Consider the following 24,088-nt stretch of genomic DNA (forward strand, 5'->3'; position numbering starts at 1 on the left):
CGCAGCCCCAGATCAGGACACAGTTCAGTGCTTCGTGCAGGAGCGCGACAAATGATGACCCGGTAACCGGGCGCAGCTGCGCTTACATCGTGGGAATTCTCGGGCAGCCACACGCTACCACAAACGGATTAAGATCCCCCGGGCAGCTCTGTAGTATAGCGGCATCACTCCCCATGCGTGAGCCGATGCATCCGCAATGCCGCGGCTCAGGCTCCCACCCCCGAGGCGCCTTCACCTTGGTTCTGCTTTCCCATTCACTGCGGGGGCACGCTGGTTGTGTGCACGGCCGGAGGACTCCACACTCCGAAGTACGTCACTGCAGATTGCGGGAGATAAGCGGCACTGTGGCGAGTCGTGAGCAGCACATTAAGCAGCACTTCGCTCCAGCAACATGGGCAAAGTTGGTAGCAGACTATAAAAGGCTTACGCAGGCAAGAAGTAGAAGTGCGCAAACAGAAAATGCAGCCGAAGTAGTATTTGCTGCATTAGAGTTGGAAGGAAAACGAAGACACCGTGGAGCAGGAGAAAGTGAAAGCGCGCCATGAGCGTGCACAACGGCGTGGCCTGCGGCTCGTGCCCAGTGGCGGCGGGTACAACTCGGTGAAGCAGGCGCTGCTGCAGTTCAGCAGGGGAGAGTGGTTGTCGCAGTCCAAGATGACCAGCGGGCCTTTTCAGGAGTACATGCCGGCCCAGCTGAGGGCCCAGAAGAGCCACAGCACACGCATCTTGGGCATCATTCTACTGGTAACAGCGCTGCAGGGCCGGTAGGAGACAAGCCATAGAGTAGGCGGAGGGAGGGAAAGCACGCCATGCTTGTTGTTGAGGGAGACTTGTATGAGTGTAGGGGCGGGGGTGTTTTTTTTTGGGCGCGTGGGAGTTTTGGCGCAGTTACTGCATGCTGCTGGCTTGGTGGACTGAAGGGGGACAGGAAATGTGCACACCGCGTGGCTGAACGTGCGTGTTCATGCGCGCACTCACATTTCCAGTCTGGCCTGCAGCCTGCGCGTGCCTGTCTCCCTTGAGAGCCAAGTCAGCGACAATACTTCTTGCTGGCGACAGAGCTTCTCGCTGCGTCGCCAGGTGAGAGACCTAAAAAAATCTCTCAGTTAAACATATTCACTGGCATTTTTTAGTTTCTATTTATAAATACAGACAAAGTAAAAATATTTTTCCGTCTGTATTTATATACAAAAATCAGTTTAAACAGAAAGCCGGGAGCCTTAGTTATTGTATGTTCATTAGGATTTCGGACTGCAATAAATATAAAGCCATGATGAGGCTTCACAGTTTCCATTGGCGGGTAGCTACAATGTTAAAAAAATAGATTTGAGACAAATCATGTAGGACATGAAGCCGATGCACAGACTTATGCAGTATGAGGCACTTAATAAATGGTATTGAATGGCTACAGAAAAAGAAAGAAGGTCTCTAAAGAAGCACAGTTAATTTATACCATGGCTTGAAAATAAGCTAGATCGAAGGAAGATGAGTTGGAGAGTGGACATGATAGAATGTGTAAAGAAATTCCTACTGGAGTTGTACTGAGTGTGCCTATGGAAGTTACAACGTCATCAGTGATTCCAAGCAGCCCTGGAGAGACGCACATAGAAATGCAGGTCGAAATCACTCCAATGTCAATTGAATTATCACCTAAAGCCATTAGCGTTGGCATTTTAAAGACTGAATTTGGTGAAATGGTACAAGGTAATGTAGATTTGAACAGGCTTTTGAAATACCGTGCAGAGGAAATTATATATTTACTAAAAGAAGCTGCTAGATGTGCTAAAGAAGTGCATGACAAATTGGAGGAGTTAGCCGATGAATTGGAAGTTGATCTCAGCACAAAATAAAATGTAAATCGAAGTAAAAAAAAAAAAAAAGGATTTGACATATGATGGAATTAATGAGATGGGTTTGATTACTTTAAGGGCCTATGTTAAAATTTGACAACACTGGAGTGATTTAAAGAAATATAGAAAAGAAGGGGAAGCTGCTGACTGTTGAGACAAAGCACTTTGAGAGAGAGAACCGGAGTCAAATGGGTTTAAATATGATTTTTACACAGAATGAAGTGAACGGAATGACTCAAGGAATGCAAGAATGCATTGGATGAATGCAAATGTTGAGATGTTGAAAAAGAATACAGCGTGTCACTGTTGTGGAAGAATCAGGCATTGGAGGCAGGAATGTAGACAAAACCTGAACTGGGGACAGGTTAATTCATAACAAGAGTAGATCCGAGTGGCTCATATATTGACAGAGAAGTAAATTTGAATTTAAAAACATTTCTATAGCGCACTTTTACCATGCGGTTTCTTGGCGCTGTTGGATTGTGAGAAGCGAGCAGGAGCAGAGGGGGATTTAAGCATTGTAGGCTCGAGAAAAAAGATGAGTTTTGAGACCCTTCCGGAACTCAATATAGGAAGATGACATACGGAGTTCCGAGGGGAGGGAGTTCCAAAACACAGGAGCAAGCACTGCGAATTTCGTACCGCCAGTCTTTTTCTTGCTGAAGCGGGGGATGGTTAACAGAGCCTGATGAGTGGACCTAAGCTCTCGTCCAGGTATGTAAGGGGTGATGGCAGAACAAATAAATTCCGGGGCGGTGCCTATTTTAGCTTGGAAAGTGGTGCAACCTAGCTTAAACAGGGCACGCTCTTTCACCGGCAGCCAGTGCAAGGCCTGCAATAGGGGGGTGGCTCGATGGTATTTAGGCAGGCCATGAATCAGGCGGGCAGCCTGATTCTGCACTAGCTGCAAGCGGTGAATGGCGTAAGCTGGAGCGCCATTATAAATGATGTTCCCATAATCGAGGCGCGAAAGCACCATGGCCATCACTATAATTTTTAGGGCGGGTAAAGAAAAAAAACGAGAAATCTTCCTGATGATTCGAAGGGAAAAGAAACAGGAGGAAACAACTGAATTGACCTGGGAATGAACGGAAAGTGAGGGATCCAGGAAGATGCCGAGGGTCTTGACCTTGGGAACTGGGAGCGGGGGAGCACCAAGTGAAGAGGGCCAGTGAGAGGGGGACCAGGGACTGCAACCACCTCTGGTCAAGACTAACTCCGTCTTGTCCGGGTTGAGTTTGAGGTGGTTGCAGTTCATCCAATCCTGGATGAACAACATGACGGATTGGACATTTGAGGCGGAGGAGGAGGGGTGGGAGAGGTTAAAAATTAGCTGGAGGTCATCGGCGTAATTGAACACCGTGACCTCAAGCTGCTGTAACATAAAAATGAGGGGGTAGATGTATAAATTAAACAAAAGAGGTCACCCCATTTTGTTTCCAATTGATATTGGAAGCTACCTGTTCAATAGTCCGTTCTGTGGAAGTCCCTAACCTACTCCTCTCTCGAACAGCAGTCCAAGTTGTAGGGATTAGCAATAAAGAGATTATAAAACTGGTTAAGCAGATGTTATAGTTAAAATTGGTCAATTAGAGAATAAGCACCAGTTCATATTATGTGATTCAAGTCCAGTGACTCTTCTTGGAAGGGACTACGTTTGTAAAATGAACTGTGTGATAAATTGCACAATGGATGATGTTCCAGCTAAAACCAAAGATAAAGAATCTGTTTTTAAAGTTAGCTCGAGAGACTCATGAGTTGAGTTATACCCAGCGTTGACAAGAGCAGAACTGCGTCTGGATTTCAGACATACTGTCAAATAAGAGGTATGGAATTACACAGGTAATAAAATCGGATTGATCAAGGGAGTAAAACCAGTTCTTTTCTTTATTTACTTTATTTCAGCCAAAAGTCATAAAAGTAGTACAATTAAAAAAAATTATAAAGGAAAACACAGTACAATAAAAGCTGGAACATATACAGATACCAAGCATACCAACACTTGGCCTGGGGACACAGAACAAATGTACAAACACTTGACCATAGACAAAAACCTATTGCGGTACGTCATGCCAAAAGTACAGTTTAAACATGTCATGCTATAGTAATAATGTTAGAAAAAGCTTCAGGCCAGAATACTAAGCTTTAAAAGGTAGATACCCCGTGATTTTCATTACTAGGTGTGTACGTAATGCATTTGACACACAAAGCACAGGAATTTATCAATTGTGGAACAACAATCATTTCAATACAGGGAAAGCTGGGGTTACATGCTCTTCCCCATCTCACAGGGCATCCTAGCGGAATAGAGGGCATGTGCTCCAGCTTACAAAATAATTAAAAACACAAGTTCTAAAATCTATAAAATTGTCTTGAAAATGGAAGGGATTTACATTAATCAGAGGAAGAAAAAGGGTAAGAGGGCCACTTTTTGGGTGAATTGGCCATATGCTTTCCAAAGATTTTGCAATGGAGAAGACAATGACCAGAGATGTGTATGCTCTATATAATCCAATTGCTAGCCTGTATTAGGCAACACCTAAAAGGTGACACAGAGGAACAATTCAGTGCGCATTCTGGAAAAAAAAGAGGAGATGCAATCAGTCTCTTCAGCACTTCTGCAAACATGGCATATTTTACTGCCACCTTGTTGACTATTCAATTTAGCGGTGGAGGTAGCAAACAGTAATGCACCTAACCTGAAGCTTATATAAAGAGCTTTTGTGAATGGAGGATCAATATCACTCAGAGTTTTCAAAGTAACAGGTAGGCTTGAATTCTATGAAGAAAGAAGAAAAAAAGGAGAAAAAAAAAAGTTGGCCAAAGCGTACCTGATTGGAGAATTTAACCTCCCAGACTCTCAATAGATGGGCTACCATTTCTTATTTATCGTAGATAGAATGATTTCAGGGGACTAGCAATACTTGTGTAGATTCAAAGATATAAGGATGGTTTTATTTACTCCAACCAGGGTAGGAGAACACATCTATGTGATATATCTAGGACATCTCTTAATCCCACACTATATTTTGCCAGCTTAGGTGTAGACCAAATCGGAAGCCAGAACAGAATAGGTTTCAGGTGCACTATTGGAACAATAGACTGAATAGTTTGAGGCAGTTTAAGGGCTACTCTTAGAAATGTATTCTCTACCAACTCAAGGGCTTTTAGATAACCATATTGCCAGAGTTCTGCTCCATATGTTGAGGAACCTACCGCTTTAGATCTCCAAACCTCAAGGATGGGGATAATCAGTGAAACAAGGTCTAATATGCAAATTGTAATGTGACTGCCGCCCTGTGCTTAAGCAGGAGAGTGCTATTGGTAACCTGGGTGCCTCAGGTATTTGAACTAGAGGCAAATGACAAGGTAATCAAACTCTGACACTTTCTCCAACTCCTACCCTTCCAACATTATTAATCCTGTAAAGCATCTGTGGGGGTGGATAGCCATAAATGTGGTCTCCCTCGCATTAGTTGCCAGTCCATCATCTAAGCAGAAAACCCATTTAAAATAAAGATAAAACCAGATACAAATTTTCTCCAAGAGTGAGGCAATATAATTTGATGAAGGGGGCAGATGAAGAAATTCAGCCAGTGATTGAAAAAAAAGATTGAACAAGGAATCCTTTGAGAGTTGTTTGGTAGTCCTGCAATTCTCCTATCATGTGAGAAAAGAAGCCAAATAGGAAATGGAGAATTTTTCTAGACCTCAGGGAAATTAATAAAATTGTTGTTCAATGCTGTCCAGTGGAACTAATCCCTGCAGTGATTTTTTTCCAGATTCCCTCAGTAGTAGAATGGTATAGTCACTGACTTATGCCAAGCGTTTTTCTCGATTCCTCTTCACGAAGAGTCTCAGTATCCCCTTGTGTTTCAAATCATAAATAAAGTTTTCGTTTGAGCAGAATTCCACAAGGGTATACTGAGACCACATCAATTGTCTCCTAAATACTGAAGAAAGATCTAGAGAGTCTAAAATTGCCATTTAACCAAATTCTAGTACAGTATATAGATGATTTGCTGATAGCATGCAAGACTAAAGAAGACTGTAAATTGGATAAGAATGTCTTATCGATCCATTTGTCTGAAATCGGTTGCAGCAGGCAATTGAACAAAGTGAAAGGACTGCGACGGGTCATACTTTAATTGTTTACATCCTACATTCAGTTGAGATCCTTTTAACAAAGACTCAGCATATGACAAATAGTAGGCTGACTCATTAAGAGCAGACTATACTTGCAACAGAGAACATATCAATTCAGAAATATAACATCCTGAGTCTAGCAACACTGCTCCTGCTTCCAGACAAAACTAATGAAGACAAGGAAAGTGAAACGGTATCATGACTGCCTGGAAGTGAAGAGTTATACGCACAACCAAGACCAGACATTACAGATATTTCGTTACAAATGGCTAACTCAACACTACGAATGGTTCCTGCTTAAGGGACGAACAAGGAGCATTCAAAGCGGCCAATGCAGTGGGCTCTATTACAAAGATAGTAGATGCATTTCCCTAGCCAAATGGGACACCAGCACAAGTGGCAGAATTGGTTGCTTTTCTTAGAGTTTGATGCCTATCTGAAAATTGGAGTGTGAAAATCTATACAGACAGAATGAAACAGGTGAAGACACAGCATTTGTGAAAACAGACAAATTTCAAAAACAAAAAGCAAAAGTGAGGTTTCTGGTGAGCAAGTGTTCTGATGTAGAACCTGAAACTTCAGAAGTCCAGTTTCAGGAGTGAAGAGCTGTTGCAGAGAAAAAGGTCAAAGTATCAGTGGCAACGGAAAAAAATAGTCTCTGATCAGAGCAAGGACAACACCTTACAACTGAGAATCAAAATCAGAACGACCCCTCTTAGAATAATAAAGTTCCTTGTGAAAAGTCAAAGTTCAGAATTGATATCGAATCAGAGATCTGAGACAAATGAAATATATATTTTTTAAAGAGTAACTGAAAAGGAACAAGTTGAAGATATTCCAAGAAAAAGAACATGCAAACAGAAACACTGCCCACCAGAAAAAGAGCAAGCGAGACAGTCAGACACAGAGACTAGTGGGAGTGAGTCACCAGCTACAAAAAGATCAAACAGAAAACGAGTTCCTAATCAGAAATAATCTTCACCTGAATGGGTATATCAAGCTGCAGTATGTGAAGACAACAAAATCAGAAGGATTATTTCTGGTTTAAAGACTTCCAGCAGAGGTTTTGCGGTGAATCAGTCTGAAATTGGAAATGTGGAAGAAAAATCCCATTGGGATTAACTGAGTTTAAGTAAGGAAAATAGAACTTAACCTGAGAAGAACGATTTTTAAATTGGATGATTTTGCAAAATGATATAATTTCCTAAAGACTGAACATGCATTTTGAAAAGACTAAAAGTTAGGGAGCAGTTGATAATATCTGGGGAAAAAACAGGCTGTAAAATGTAAGGTTTTTTTTCCAACACAATATTTAAACAGCTTATAAGTGAATAGTACAGTTATTTCAAACTAGATCAGGAGTTTTGAAATAACTTTTGTTTGTAATTCAGAAGTGTGATGCAAACAAAGATTTACATAGGAGCAAAACAAATCACAACACATAACTTGGTGATGTGCGGAGGACATACTTGCAGAAACTGGATTTCCAGACATTGTACGCAATAGAATTTTGAAACGGTGGGAAATTCTGTGGGCATTTCAATGTAAAATCTGCTTATTGCAAATGAGTGTGCTGCTACCTCATGCTTTAGTTAAGTATCTTATTAGGGATGTATGACGTTACAAGGCAAACTGTTACAACGCGGTTTTTACAAAGTAACTTCCATTACAACACATGCCATTACAACGCAAGCCATTACAACGCAGGCCATTACAACGCAGGCCATTACAACGCATGTACCATTACAGCGTAAATTACTATTCTAACACCGCTGGGTGCTTATCTCAGGGAAGGTGCTGGTCAGTGAGGCATATGCGCTGTAATAGCATGCGTTGTAATGGAATTTGTGGTGTATTAGCTGAGATGTAAAGGCACTGTGTTGTAATACCTGCGTCGTAATGGATGTTTCCCATTTATTAAAAGTGACAGTTTTTTAACCTTTCTGCCCCTGAACTGATGACAATGCTGTTAATGAACTGAGGCAAGTCAGCGGTCATGTGCATTCTATACGTGGCTAGATTTGTATTATATATGGAACAAAAGTTTAGTCTATTAAACCAGAGTTTTCTGTACAGCAGACATGCTGAACTCAAGTATTTGAAGGTGCTCCGATATGTGATAAAGAAGAAAATGGTGTCTCAGCTAATTAAAATACTTGCCCAGTTTGAAACCAGTTTATGGGTCAAGAGCATTATAATTAGGTGGAAAATAAGGTTTAAAGTATAACTGGGGCCTGAGACTCTTTGATACAGTCCTAGCGACTCAAAGTCTGAGAGCAGAAGTGCAATTTCTGGATCGGAGTTCAGTTCTGCATGGTAGTTACAATCCCCTATCAGTATAAAATTGTCAGATACAAGAATGTACAGTGCCAGACATTCGATAAGTGTAATACTGAAATATTTTTTGGACATGGAGGGCGATAAACTAAAGCGCCATACCAGACCACATCCGTAGGTGTCTCCAATTTGAAAATACAGAGCTCAGCCCAGTCGGTAAGGAATGAGTTCAATAGAGTGCTTTTGGTAGGATTGCGAAAGGAATTAGCAAATCCCCCACCAGTTTTAGCCTCTCTATCTAATCTGATCAGTCTATACTCGAGAGGGGGAATGCTATTCGAATACTGGGAAGTGCTAAGGGATGAAGCCCTGTTTCGGAAATTAAGCAGATATCTGGTTTGTCAATAGCTAGGAGATCCCATATTTCAAAAGCATGCTTGGGAATAGAATGGGCATTACAATAGAGGGTACGGAGCGGAGACTGGTCTGTGGTGAAGTTCAGTGGTGGTTCTACTGTTAAGCGCTAAATGGGAGAAACTATTATGTGCTCAGGCCGACTGGGATTTTTGTCACTCTGAACAATGCAAGTCTCCTGAGAGGTGGAGAGGGTGCACACAAAGTTGCAAAATCTGCAAACACGCGGGCCATCCTGTTTCAAAGGCAGTATCAAGGTACAGAGTAGACCGGAGTATAGAAAGGATAGGCTTTGCCCTAAAACCTATTAGATTTGCACTGGTGTAAGACAGAAGAGGCATTTGATTACCTTTTTAAAGAAAAGGAGTAGGGTTCCTGGCGGCGTTCTCGCGCAGATGAGTTAGTGCTAAAATTATTCTTTGTGATGCTGTTTATTCTGATTTGCCCGATCTGAGTTAATCATGATCAGGTAATGCTAAATTTGCAGTTTTGCAAATTTCTTATACATAAAATGTGTATATAATTCACTGGTTTTATGGATCGAGGGGGACTTCTCATTTTACTCCTGAAACTGTCCGATTTTATTGTGATTTTCTTCACATAGAACGCTGTTAGAACTCGTTATGACTAGGACACTAAAACTTAGGGAATAGCTACTTACTATGATTAATATTTCTGGTGCCGATTTTGTATTTTCTGTATTTGAGTCCTTACATTTATCATCTTTTCTGTAATGCCTTAAGAGATTTTTTGCATCATTATTCAGTTTATATCAAACCATAAAAGCAGATGAAGAATAAAATACAGACAACAGCAGAAGATAAAATCATTAAAACTCACAAAGTTAAAGGAAAATGAAACAAGCATTTACAATGCAATGGTTTTGCCTTTGTTAAAGTTAGAGCTATTGGCATTGCTCTTGACATTATTTTGATTTATGTTTTTTTTTTAACATAAATAAATGGCATGGTCATTTACAATGCCACTAGTTTTATCTCTCGCAAATTACACACACAAACACCCACACAGAGCCCCCCCACACACACACAAAGCCCCCCCCACACACACCCACACAGAGCCCCCACACACACAGAGCCCCCCACACACTGCGAGCCCCCCCGCACACACACTGCGAGCCCCACACACTGCGAGCCCCCCGCAGGCAACAGAGGCACGAAAACAGGGTCACAAGCAGGCAACAGAGGCACGAAAACAGGGTCCCAAGCAAGCAACAGGGTCACAAGCAAGCAACAGAGGCACGAAAACAGGGTCCCAAGCAGGCAACAGGGTCCCAAGCAGGCAAAAGAGGCACGAAAACAGGGTCACAAGCAGGCAACAGAGTCACAAGCAGATTACCATCTGCTACAACCTTTTCCCTCCTGAGGCGGAAGCCGGGAGGTCTCCACTCTATTCTTGCACATTTTACCTGTGTGTTGTGACTTGCCTGTATAGTCATTTTATTTCTGTGCAGTTTAGGCTCGCGCTTCGCGCTTGATTAATAAGCGTTTGCTGTCTTTGTTAGAGACTTCCCAGCGCTCTTAGGCGCTTTGTTTGCTCCCTTCCCCTTGCCTGGGTATTCAGACCGCCCTCGGCCGAGTATTGACGCCGAGGGCTGGGATCTGACTTTGGCCGCCATCTTGGGGGTAGGACTCGCCGCCCTCGCGCTCTAGTAGCGCTATAAAAGGGAATCTGAGCGTCTGCTTAGGGATTACCATCTGCTACAACCTTTTCCCTCCTGAGGCGGAAGCCGGGAGGTCTCCACTCTATTCTTGCACATTTTACCTGTGTGTTGTGACTTGCCTGTATAGTCATTTTATTTCTGTGCGGTTTAGGCTCGCGCTTCGCGCTTGATTAATAAGCGTTTGCTGTCTTTGTTAGAGACTTCCCAGCGCTCTTAGGCGCTTCGTTTGCTCCCTTCCCCTTGCCTGGGTATTCAGACCGCCCTCGGCCGAGTATTGACGCCGAGGGCTGGGATCTGACTTTGGCCGCCATCTTGGGGGTAGGACTCGCCGCCCTCGCGCTCTAGTAGCGCTATAAAAGGGAATCTGAGCGTCTGCTTAGGGATTACCATCTGCTACAACCTTTTCCCTCCTGAGGCGGAAGCCGGGAGGTCTCCACTCTATTCTTGCACATTTTACCTGTGTGTTGTGACTTGCCTGTATAGTCATTTTATTTCTGTGCAGTTTAGGCTCGCGCTTCGCGCTTGATTAATGAGCGTTTGCTGTCTTTGTTAGAGACTTCCCAGCGCTCTTAGGCGCTTCGTTTGCTCCCTTCCCCTTGCCTGGGTATTCAGACCGCCCTCTGCCGAGTATTGACGCCGAGGGCTGGGATCTGACTTTGGCCACCATCTTGGGGGTAGTACTCGCTGCCCTCGCGCTCTAGTAGCGCTATAAAATGCTCCCCTCTTCCTCCGCGTAGCGGACGCGTACTGCGGACGCGCCGGACCTGCGCCGGAGTCGCGCCAGAGTCCTGCCCGTCTGCGCCCGTCAGCGACCCGGAGGCGCACGGAGGCGTACGGCGTGGCAGGCTCTCTTCTCCCCTACGCTCCATTTCCCCATAGCAACATGCTATCTTACTCGTCCCAGGAGCTCCACTCCATGAACAAAGCTGCGGAGTCCTGTTGCACAGTTTTTCCTGGTCACCATAGGGGCAAGCATAAATGCCCAGGTTGTAATTGGCATCTAACTAGCGTACATCCTCCCACATCTCACACGAAGGAGCGAAACATTAAACATCTTTGCTTACTCCTTAACACCAGATCAATGCACAGACATGCTCAGGAAATCTTTGATCTCCTGACCACTGATAAACCTGCCTGTCTGATGCTAACTGAGACATGGCTTAATGAGTCTTCCCATCCTGACATTACTGCCGCTATCCCCCCCGAGTACAACATCTTTAGGTAAGATAGAGATAAGGGTAGAGGGGGAGGAGTGGCTCTCGTGGTGAAAAAAACATTTACTTGCTCTGTCATTTATACGGAGACCATCACGGGCACCGAATCCCTTGCCTTCTCCCTATCCCTGTCATCCCAACAATCTGTCAAGGGGCTCCTAGTGTATAGACCTCCGGGCCCTGCGGGATCCTTTTTTGAGGAACTCCAGCAAGTCATTTCCACACTAGTCCTGAGAACTGAGCAGTGTGTATTGGCCGGAGATTTCAACTTCCATATGGAAGATTGCTATGATCCGGATACTATCAAGATGCTTGATGTTACGTCCTCCCTGGGCTTGCTTCCCTATCTTTCTGGCCCGACCCACGACAAAGGTCACACTTTAGACCAGGTCTTTTCCACCCTTCCGGTTGAGGTGACTACCCTGTTGCCGGTATTATGGTCTGACCATCGACTAGCTCAGTTCCTAATACTAGGCACTGAGAAACCAGCAGCCACCGCTATGAGACAGCAGGGATGTGCTTTTAGGGCATACCATCGGGTGACTCCAGACCTGTTAGCCCAGGCCCTTTTGAACCATCCTGTGTCCTATACCGGCGACCTGGACAATGACCTCGAAACCATGCAGACCTGGCTCCTAGCAAGACTGAATGAGCTTGCCCCCGCGCAGCCTCCCCGAACCGCCATCAAACGGGTTTCGGCACCTTGGTTTACTGCGGGGTTGGCTCACTCCCGTAGACAATGTAAAGTTGCCGAACGGACATGGAGGGCTCAGTATGATGCCGAGGCAAAGCTGACCTATAGATCTATGATTAAATCCTACCATAGACTAGTCCTTCAGGAAAAAAAATGCTATTTCGCTAAAAGAATCGAAAAAGCAGCAAACTCCTGTAAGGAGATTTTCTCGATTGTTAGGGAATTCACTACCCTGCGATCTAACTCAGCACAGAAAGCCCCGGCTGAGACCTGGGCCGATACCATAGCTAATTTCTTTACCACTAAAATTAGGCAGATACGGGATTCTTTTCCCCCTAGGCCGACGGTCGGTCTCCCGACCTTGCCGGAGGAGCTAGCCCATTCGCCCACTTCTGGCCCTGTTCTGGCAGTCTTTCCGCCTCTTACGGTATCTTCATCATTAGCACTGATGATGAATCTCAAATCTGGATCACCACGTGACCCCTGCCCTGCCAAATTTTTAGCCAGAATGGCAGACATTGTAAACCCTCTAGCCAACCCTATCCTGAATCTCTCTTTGAGTCAGGGGGCCCTACCACACTCATGGAAACAGGCCATGGTCATCCCTCTTCTTAAAAAGCCAAGCCTTGCTCCAGAAGCCCCTGCCAATTATAGGCCCATCTCGCTCCTTCCGGCACTCACTAAAATCTTGGAGAAGCATGTTCATGGCGTGCTCTCCAATTTTTTGGAGTCCAACGAGCTACTGCACGCGTCTCAATCTGGTTTCCGACCTAATCTAAGCACAGAAACAGCGCTTCTGGAGGTTTCAGAGGTCGTCAAGGAGACGCTGGATGTCGGAGGCAGGGTGATGCTAGTTATGTTAGAACTGTCGGCGGCTTTTGACACCGTCCCCCATGAGGATCTCCTCATAAGACTGCATGACATCGGTCTGAGGGGGACAGTGCTCAGTTGGTTTCGTTCTTTTCTAGCCAACCGTCGACAAACGGTCTGGGCCTCCCCTGGTTCTGCCGAAATGTCGCCTTTGGGAGTCGGAGTTCCTCAGGGCTCAGTATTGAGCCCAACTCTATTTAACATCTTTATGACCCCTCTGGCGACATTGGTGGAGTCCTACGGGGCCCAGATCGTTTCCTATGCTGATGACACCCAGCTTCTCTTTACCTGCCGGAAGGGTGAAGAATTTGATGGCGAAAGTATCCGTGAGTGCCTTGGGGCTGTTTTTAACTGGTCCCAAATGAACAGCCTCAAGTGCAACTCAGATAAATCCGAGATACTTTTCTTTGGATGTCCATCAGAACCGGACTGGCAAGGGTGGTGGCCTGCCGACATGTTCCCTCCAGCCTATTCATCTGAGTCAGCTAAGAACCTGGGAATTAAAATAGACAACGGGCTCACGCTCAAATCCCAGGTGCTGACTCTCACAGGAGCATGTTTCGGTATCCTCAGGATGCTCCGGAAGTTCTTTCCGCTGCTTTCTGAGGAACATAGGAGAACAATTGTTCAGGCCCTCATCGGATCCAGACTGGATTATGCCAATATCCTATATCTTGGTCTTCCGGAATACCTCCTACAGCACATGCAGGTGGCTCAGAATGCGGCCGCTCGAGCCATCTTCGGCCTGCATCGGCGAGCGAGTGCTTCGAGTCTACTGCAAACTCTACATTGGCTCCCCATCCGGAAGTGGATAATATTCAAGGCCATGACACTGGCTCACAAAGCGTTGCATGCTACGGGAGCCCAATACTTACAAAAGAGACTGGCTTTCTACCTTCCGGCACGATCTTTAAGATAGGAGTCTCTTGCATTAGCAGTAGTCCCCCGTATAAAGAAAGCCCGCATCGGAGGACGGTCTTTTAGGTTGCTGGCCCCTCAGTTGTGGAACTCTTTACCTTTGTCTTTACGTTCCACGTCCAACTTACTCGCTTTCAGGAAGAGTTTAAAGACTTGGCTCTTTACTCGCTAGAGACTTTTTGCCCCGTCCTTGGTTCTGCCTTTTTATCTTTTCACTGTTATGTTTTGTCTGTTCTTTCTCCTAGGTCTGGAGCACAAAGCGCCGGGACACTCCTTTGAAGTAGCTGCGCGCTATAGAAGACCTATAATAACAGGCAACAGAAGCACGAAAACAGGGTCACAAGCAGGCAACAGAGGCACGAAAACAGGGTCACAAGCAGGCAACAGAGGCACGTAAAGAGGGCCACAAGCAGGCAACAGAGGCACGAAAACAGGGTCACAAGCAGGCAACAGAGGCACGAAAACAGGGTCACAAGCAGGCAACAGAGGCACGTAAAGAGGGCCACAAGCAGGCAACAGAGGCACGAAAACAGGGTCACAAGCAGGCAACAGAGGCACGAAAACAGGGTCACAAGCAGGCAACAGAGGCACGAAAACAGGGTCACAAGCAGGCAACAGGCGGATCACTCATGACAAACCAACTCTCCCCTTTTTTTCCGAACTATCCACCACTTCTTGTTCTACGCTATTTCAGGCCCCTCATTCTCACGGTCTCTGAACCCCACACTTTTTCCAGTGTTGAGTTGAACATTTCTTCCTCCCGTGTACTGCAGAGAGAGATAGCGACACAGGGAGGGGGAGCAGATTAGGGGAGATAGTGACACAAGGAGGGAGAGTAGCACAGGGGGAGATAATGGCACAGGGAGGGAGAGTAGTGCAGCAAGAGATAGCGACACTGGGAGGGAGAGTAGTGCAGGGCCGAGATAGCGACACAGGGAGGAATAGCAGCGCAGGAGGAGATAGTGACACAGGGAGGGAGAGCAGCGCAAGGGGAGATAGCGACACAGGGAGGGAGAGTAGCACAGGGGGAGATAGTAGACGTGGCCTGGTGATGGCAGACATACCACTTCGGACTCCAGCAGTCAGGTGCCAACCAGTGCCTCAGCGCCACACCCTGCGAATCACTTACTGCCTCTCCGTGCATTAAAGCAATGCGCAGTACAACGCTCTAATATAAATGCCCAAATAAAACATAAAATAAAAAAGGCATCATATTTTAAAGATTAAAACACCCACAACTCACGTGAACAGACGAGTCTCTCAGACAACCCACGCACAGCACAAGCAGGGCACAGGCATACACAACACACACACAACACAGCACAGCACTTACAGGCCCACACGACTCTCAAACACACAGAGACAGTGCAACACTCGCAGAACATAGACAGACACCACAAAGAACAGCACACCCCACAGACCCACATACAGGACCATCAATATATTACAACACCACCTGGTGACACATAGGAAACAGGACATAGACAACAAACAGCCAAAACACACACAGACAACCCATCCGATTTAGAGGTAGCATATACAGACACAACACAACGAGATGCACACTAGACACACAAATCAGCAACATGATGCAGACCCCTGGTGTACAATTCAGATTTACACAAAACAGAACACACGTAATGCACACGTAATGCAAAACGCTGGGTGGCACAAGGCTTGTTTCCACAGACACCACTGATGCTGAGACCCCGCCCCCACCCCTTCCCCACCTGGCAGCCTCCATGGTAGGTTCCAGCAGTGCTGGGTGGCACGTGGCTTGTTCCCACAGTCATCGCTGGTGCTCACAGAAGCCCCCCGCCCGCCTCATGTGGTAGGTTCCACCAGTGCTTGGTGGCACAAGGATTGTTACCACAGACACCGCTGCTGCTCAGAGAAGCCCCCCCCCCACCTACCTCATGTGGTAGGTTCCAACAGTGCTGTGTGGCACCAGGCTTGCTACAACAGACACGCTGCTGCTCAGAAAGCACCATTCCCCCCCCCACCCCACCCCAACGCGCAGCCTCGGGTGGTAGGTTCCAGCAGTGATGGGTGTCACAAGGCTGGCTACTACAGACACTAACAAGTGGCTGTATCACAATGTCAGACATCACTGCCCCATGCACAGGTGATGGTGGCTACAGACGCGCCCTGCGCTGTCATAACAAGAAGCGGAATCTACGTCAGTCACTCGGCTGTGGTACCACGATGCCCAAGGTCACACGGTGGATCGTCGTAAGTGGCAGCTCACTGGGACTGCTACAGTGAGGGGTGGGCCAAACCGACCCCACCACCGCGGCTAGTGAAGGGGCGAACTGGGCCGGATTTTGCCCCTTCTCATAACCACCCCCGGGACGAGAGTTCCGCACATGGTAACCCCGCTTTTATGGGGTTCTGGACGATTTGACGGAAATGGTCCGTGGTCGCTCCTCATCGGCATGGCAGCGGAAGCAGTCACAGCGCAGTGAACTTCCCTAATGGTTGAGGTGAAAGTGCTGCGTCCACTTCCTGTTAGAATGTTCCAGACACTCTTTACCGTAATGTTGCTACACCCCGAGGCTCGAACATTGACCGTAGATGGGCCGAATCTATTTTGCGGCTAATTCAGCGTTTACGAGGGGGGTTCCCGTGAGCGCGTCCTCCTCCCTGGCAGGCGTAGCATGCACCCCCCTCTTGAATTCCCACCCCCTACCCGACTCGGGGATGGGATATGGTCCTCCTCGGTCGTGGTTAACCGGGGGAAGGGAGGGAGTAGCGCTCTTACCTGGCATGGCCGGCTGGACGGCTAGCTGTGCTGGGTGGGCATGATCTTGAGCCCATTAGCGCTGGGTCGGTTAGCGCCATTTTGCGCTCGATAGTCAGGCGCTCTTCGGCCATCTTGGGTACCTGGTGTGGCCATGATCCACGCGGGGGACCGGGCGGTGGACATGGTGTACCTTTTCTCCACGCTTGGTGCAGCTCCGCGTTCCTCTCCTGACCGAGGCGCCGCTGCCTGGAGCTTTATAGAGCCCCGCCCCCTCCCTCGGGCTGGTTTGTGCCTCGCTGTGCTGGGGTTTAGTGGTGCACGCTTCATTGCGAGCAATCGGGTGGGGGGGGAGCGGGAACAGACACACGCACAGGCACGGAGAGCGGGAGGGGGGCGGGAAGACATAAGGCAAGAACAAGAAAAAAACAAAGCACTCACCTGGACTCCGATTCGTAGTTCTCGTGTCCAGTAAGGAAAGCCTTGATAAAACCAGCACTCACCTGGACTTCCTCCGGCCGCAGAATGGGCAAAACAAACGTGGACAAAAAAATATATAAACCCCGCCCACCGCCCAATGACGATGCAAAAAGGGTGGAGAGGGAAAAAATCGCGGGAACGCCCCCGAATCTGGTCCGGCCTTGACGGACAGATCTCTGTTCCAATGGCTAGCCTTCATTTATGGAGCTAGCCAATGGAATAGAGGGCGGATTCAAGTCCCCTATATTGAAAACTAAAGATTTCTCCTGGGGGCGGAGCTAAAGCTCCGTACCCCAGGCAAAACCTAAAAAGAGAGAAATAAAAAAAAATGTGATGCATACCGCGACAATCAGTGCATTTGTTCATTCCCTAGTTACAGGTGTCATATAACAGTCAAAATGTGAATATTCTCCATAAATAGCTAAAAGCACAGGCTATAAAACAATTCATTACCCCACCCTTCCCTTTGATTAATTTCAGAAGTCAGGAAATACACGATAATGGGAGATTTATTGTAATAAATCCTTAAATGTATTATGTATTTCTGATCTATAACTCAATTATTATTATAATAAACGGGTGTGTACTGAGTTACAGATACTCCATGAGTGCCCCAGCGCTAACCGTAAGGTCTAGACCCATTGAAACAAAGCACTAGAAGGCAGACCAAAAGAGCTGCGTCTTAAGGAGTTGTTTTTTAAAACACCAAGATGATCTCAGGGGCCCGGAGTTGAAAGGAGTGGAAGAGCGTCACTCCTTGGCAGCCAGATAGGAATAGGAGCTGCTGTCCCATATTTTCTTCTGAACCAAGGGATGACTAGCATCAAAGAATTGGAGGACCGAAGTGACCCAAAAAGGTTGATATGGAATTAATCCACTAGACAAGCCTTTTCAAATGAATGCTCTATAAATAAAGACTAAGCCTTTGAACCTGACACGGTCTGTCACAGGTATCCGGTGTAGATGTTTAAGAACTGGCTAAATATGAGCTCTCCTGGGGAGGCGTAGCAAGATTCGTGCGGCAGCATTCTGCATTAGCTGCAATCTCCTCAAGAGGTAGGCAGGCTGCCACCAGTAGAGGGAGTTGGCATAGTCCAACCAATAAGTAATGAAAGCCTGGATCAGAGTTCTTTTTACTACATAACGGGAAGAAAATACAGTGGTTTTTTTGTTTTTATTTTTTTTAACAGGCTAAAACAGAAACCTACTATCCCTGCCACCTGAGGCACACAAGACAGTGTTAACAAATGTCACCCCTTGATTACACTCTGCTGGTGCCCGGAGAAGGTGGAAGGGAAACATCCTGGTTTTCGTGGTGGTGGTGGTGATGGAGGGGGCTTTACTTTGGAGGTTGCTGTCCCGCATCCATTGGAACATGGCGAACATGGCAGTCATACATTCCATAAAACTGCTCAAAGCATTGGGAGTGTTATGGTCCAATGTGAGGAAAAGTTGTGTATTGTCAGCGTACTAAACAATTTGTATGCAAAACGACTTGGAGGGTCCTCGTCACTATTTGATCTCTTTCTTAATTTCCACGCTAATTTGATGGGTACATGGAAAGAGTTATATTTCTAACTGCTAGATGAACTACAGAGAAGGAGCGAAGCTGACAAGGTAAAATCTGGGATGTCTGAGAATATGGAGGTTCAATTGATTATCGGGTTAAGCACCCAAAAGGCTACTTTCAAAACACAGGAATGCATTAAGCAAAGACCGATGCTCAGTTTTCAAATGAGGAGTCCTTGTAGAGATCAATTCCATAACGGAGGCAGAATCAACCATAATCAAATGCTTGCAAATCATTGCCCAACTAATAACACAACTGGTCAGTGCACTTCTGAGAGAGGTTGATTGGTTAACAGCTAAATACTGGATATTAAAACACCCTGCACTGAAGAACGCCTTGGTAGACTCAGGGATACTAGTAAGTTAAGGTTATCTCAAACTTAGAACTTGGAAGACAAACTCCCTCCTAGGAAACAGCTAATCAGAGTTCAATTCCAAAGGAGGCATTAAAAATACACTTATGAACACCTGAGAATTACTCCTCGCAAACAGCTAACTATGTCAACCTGGCATGCCCTTACATCTGGACCGCTCAGTCTCAACTGTCAACGTCAATAACAGAATTTGCATTAGATTCTCCAAGATGACTTGGGAGACGCAACCTTGTGTTGAACCAATTTTTCACCCTTCCTATCCCATGGAACCAACCATGTAAGATTAGCTACATTCCTATCGAAAACCAGCACTCACAGAAAATCACATCCTATTCGTCACAAACACGATTCCAGCGGCCAAATTCCTCCTAGCCACCAAATGGACTTTCACAAGCATGCAGAAGACACCAAGATTATAGAGCACTCAGAGTCATCCAGTTACTTGCATGAGTAGCTCATCTGGTTCAGATTTTACTTTAGCTATTTGCTAAGATATGTAGTCCCTTTAAACCGACTGTAAAACCGGGACTGCAAGGACAAGAATTCATGGTAGATCGCTGGACAGGATGACCCACTCATGCAAGGAACTCGAGAAGGTCAGAGCTGTAAGCTTCAAAAGGGAACTAAAGGTCATCAGGAGATGCTTTCCTCCCTCATATTTCGATTTTATATAATCATGAATAAGGACTCATGTGTTGCCTTCTGGGAAGCTCCAGAGACAGGAGTAGCATTATGTATAATGGCGAAGTACAAGGGAATGACATATGCGGCATTTCAGAGAATTCTGGATTGGTTTCCTCAGTACACATCACCAAGGAGGCGATGCTCTAAACCTTGGCTTTTAACAAAACATTGTCTTAATGGGTGTTATTTCAAATGGATCAGACAAGAGCTAGTGTTACTACCACCGGAATACATTAGACTGTTAAAAGAAGCGCCAGAAGGGTCACATTGCAACCTTGGTGATGAAGTAACCTGGTAATTTTATTAATCACAGACTGACATATCTTGCATACCTCTCATACACGCTGATCTTCAGAAAGTAAAACAATTCCTTATCCGTGGACCTAGCTATCAATAATGTATCAGGTGCAGTGGCCCTTGAATTATGGGTTTGGGGGTCCTCTGCACCAAATTTTTCCCCGTATTTTTATTACTTAGCCTTGACTAGGATGCCCATTTTCCTCGCTTAATTCAGGCCTGTTGGCATCACTTCTACACATATCTTTTGTTATTTCTTGGCCAACTTGTAAAGCAACAGACATCATTTTTTGTTTCCCCTGGCAGGTTGTGGGGTGTTGAGACAAGGTATGGATGGCAATTTCTACCTTTTTTTACTTTTCATACTGAACACATGCTAACATTTTAGAACATGAAAATTGAAGATTTTGGGGGAAAACGGTGGGGAATGGGTTCTCTTCGTTGATTTTTATTGAAGCAGAAGCAATTTCAAGCGAAAATATGGCAATTTACTGCTTCAGCAATCGAGTGTCTCCCACCAGAATGGAGTCTATTGGCATGTATGAATGATAATGGGTCATCTAAATACCATAACATGTACGGCGAGGATTCCAAAACGGAAATAACTAGAACCCGTCATTTGTTGTTGTTTTAAGATTCTGCAAAGGCCGGGTAAACAGGACTTTAACCAAATCGACTGTATTCATTTACAACATTACTTTTCTGCCTGTGTTTACTTCAATTATTAGGCGTGGATAGTTAAAGCAGCTCTAGAACCTGCTATTTGAAGTGTATAGAGATTATCAGATAAGGGATAACAATACTGGCTTGGATATTTTGAGTTATTTGAACCTGCTGGGAAAATATTGGTGGTGCGAGTACAAAACCTGCCAGGTGGCACCACCACCACCCGCTAACCGGATGGGATTCCGGGGAACAGAGCGGGGGCCGGTGATCCTTTAATAGCCGCAGACCTATAGCAGAATCATGTAGCTAAACAAAGCAGAATTGACGATGGCAGGACTTGGCAGTGTGTCCCGGTCTCAACACCTAAGCGACTCGTGATAATTTACAGGTCCTCCCCCAAGACACTCCCGCTATGCAAACAACGTTTAAAAAACACAGATACATTCAGAAGTTAAAGATTTCACTCACTTATCCAGCTTCCGCATTCCTTTCCGACATTTCGTCGCGCTTGCGCAGCAAAGATCGTTGAATCGACAGCCACTGAAACAGAAGACAGACTGACCCTGAGACTGTTCTAGTCCCGCCTTTTGTTTATTTTTATTTATTTATGCGATTTTATATAGCGCGGACTTTGCCCGAAGGTGTCAGAGCGCTTCACAATAGGAACAGCAATGATACATGAGGAGAAAAATTACAAGTGAACAAATTACAAAAGCAAACGTTGAGTTACACGATTCAAAAGTGACAATAGTGAGCAACCAAAATACATGAGGTAGCAATCGGTACATTACAGGAGGAAAAAGTGATATGTGTGCAGGTTACAAAAGCGTACAAAGTGCAAGTAGAGGTACAATACTGCAATAAATGGCAGACACTCCAGAACAAGAACAAACGTTACGTAGGCAATGGTGGCACTTGTGCAAGTATCTAAAGCAAACAAAAAGTGAGAGGTAACAATCCTCACCTGGGATTGTTATCTCGGTAACGGACTTTTCACTTTACTGCCAGGTGTTGTCTACTGTAGCTAGCTGTTTTTGCCTGTGGAAATTTCATTGGACCCATCCACTGTGCTGCTCCGCCCCGCAGTTACAACATAGCAGTTATGTGTGATGATTTCAGCCAGTGCTATTTATTTAATGCAATGGAATGTTGCATTATGAGGCTTGTAGTTTTCCATTTTATATGAATTTGGCTACAAAGTCGCTACTCACCAAGAGTATGTTATGTTACAGGCACCGAAGGTTCATTGAGGGTGAGCTCCAAGAAGTAATATGTATACTTACGTCTCAAATAAGGTGCACGTCTTATTTCAAAACGATATTAGTTCCAATAATGCCCAAAAAGGCCAACAAAAAAGTGAGCAGGTTAAAAGCAAGAGCAGAACTATGCATACATAAATTGATTTACTGGAGCACAGCTAAGAAACGTTACAGCACTGCAGAAATCTGCAGGCCTCCGAAGCAGGACACTTGGTGATCCTACAGCAATAGGTCGGGTGTAGGAAATCTGCCTTTTCTGCGTTGTCACCCTGTATTTTGTACCTTTTGCTAGACCCTATATCACTGAATTAGAACTCTGTGCACCTTACCCCTGATAACCAGTAGCAAAGTGCCTGTGCTTCCACCTTTTAACATGGTTAAATTGGCATACTCCTAATTTGTATGTTTAAGTTGCCTCTACATCCTTAGTCCTATACAAAATGTACTCAGGGCATGGAATTTAAATTCCACTAATGGACTGCAGCGCTAATTGTGCCTCCACCATAGTGGCAGTGGAAAAATGACGTCCGGCCTACCATTGTAGCCTGACTGTAACACTGCAAATCATGCTCTGCGACCTGTGAAAGTAAACCCATTTAAACCGGTAAAACCTTCCTTTTAAAAAAAGTGTAGGACACCCCTATATAGGCCTTGTAGACCACAAGGCAGTGTGCATGGTATTTAAAAGTAAGGGATGTAGGAATGTAAACTTAGCATCAGCAGCGGCTGCTACCGGAAGGGACTGGTGAGGCGGGTGGAGGGGGAGAGGAGAGGAATTAAATAATAAAAATGCAATAGGTCTCGCAATAGAAAAGTTTGAGCTTTTGGTGTGGTAAATGTAAATATTTTAAAATTTTTGTTTATGTTTTGCAAATTATGAAAGTATTAATTTTGTTATTTGAAATGCCAATAGTTATACATTTAGCAAATGTTACATCTATAGCATTAGTATTTATTATTTATTTATTTATTTATTTTTAATATTTCTAAAGCGCTGCTTATACCCATAGGCGTCTTGGCGCTGTAAGCCAGTTATTTGTGAATGACTCTGAACAGGAATGATTATTGGGTGAACAACCAGGTTTTCAAGAGTTTACGGAATTGAAGAAGGGTGGGGCTTTGTTTGATGTTGAGTGGCAAGGTATTCCATAGCTTGGGGGCAGCTACCAGGAAGCGGCGATCGCCCCAGGTGACAGTTTTGGTGCGGGGGGGGTGACTAATTGGTTGAGAGTGGCTGACCTTAGGGCTCTGGAGGGTTTGTGCATTTGTAATTGGTCTCTTAAAAACTGGGGGCCTTGGTTGTTGAGTGCCTTGAATACAATACATAGGGATTTGAATTGGATTCTTTTCTGCACAGCGAGCCAATGAAATTCCTTTATGCTGTTGGAAATGGATTCGAATTTGGTTTTGCCAGCGAGCAGGCGTGCTGCCGCGTTTTGAATGGTCTGCAGTTTGGTGATGACTCTAGATTGAGCATTTAGAAAGAGACCATTACAGTAGTCCAGGGAGGACAAGACTGGAGAGGTGACCAGTGTCTTGATGGCTGAGTCAGGAAGGAAAGGGTGTATTTTCCTGATCATCTTGAGCTTTAGGTGTGCCGAAGACACCGTTTTATTGGCATGGTCCATAAAATTTAGGGCATCATCAAAGATGATGCCAAGGTTTCTGACTTTAGCGGCAGGCTTAGGAGGCGTACCGAAGGTCTCAGGCCACCAGCTTGAAGGCCAAGCTGGCAGGAGTGTTCCAAAAATGAGTACCTCGGTTTTGTCAGAATTCAACTTTAGACAGTTGGTTGACATCCAGTCTCCTATATCTAGGAGTCCTTTCTTGAATTGTTCGGCCACTTGATCTCCATCCCCTTTGATAGCCAACACTAGTTGGGTATCATCGGCGTAGGAGGTTAGGCTCATCCCATGTGCTTTGATGGTTTTAGCAAGGTCCGACACGTAGATATT

The 24,088-nt window shown here is 45.5% G+C and overlaps 1 protein-coding gene across 2 annotated transcripts in view; it reads right to left on the minus strand.

The window, feature by feature from the left end:
- Positions 1 to 21,414, minus strand: part of CPLANE2 (ciliogenesis and planar polarity effector complex subunit 2) — a 58,719-nt gene extending 37,305 nt beyond the window's left edge. For both annotated transcript variants that reach the window (XM_086921914.1, XM_086921912.1), the window contains exon 1: positions 21,343 to 21,414. In XM_086921914.1, the coding sequence (XP_086778040.1) occupies positions 21,343 to 21,359 (17 nt within the window). In that variant the 5' untranslated portion in view covers positions 21,360 to 21,414. The remainder of the gene's footprint in view (positions 1 to 21,342) is intronic.
- Between the last annotated feature and the right edge of the window lie 2,674 nt (positions 21,415 to 24,088).

This window comes from Lissotriton vulgaris, chromosome 5, assembly GCF_964263255.1.
Source record: "Lissotriton vulgaris chromosome 5, aLisVul1.2, whole genome shotgun sequence".
NCBI lineage: Eukaryota > Metazoa > Chordata > Amphibia > Caudata > Salamandridae > Lissotriton > Lissotriton vulgaris.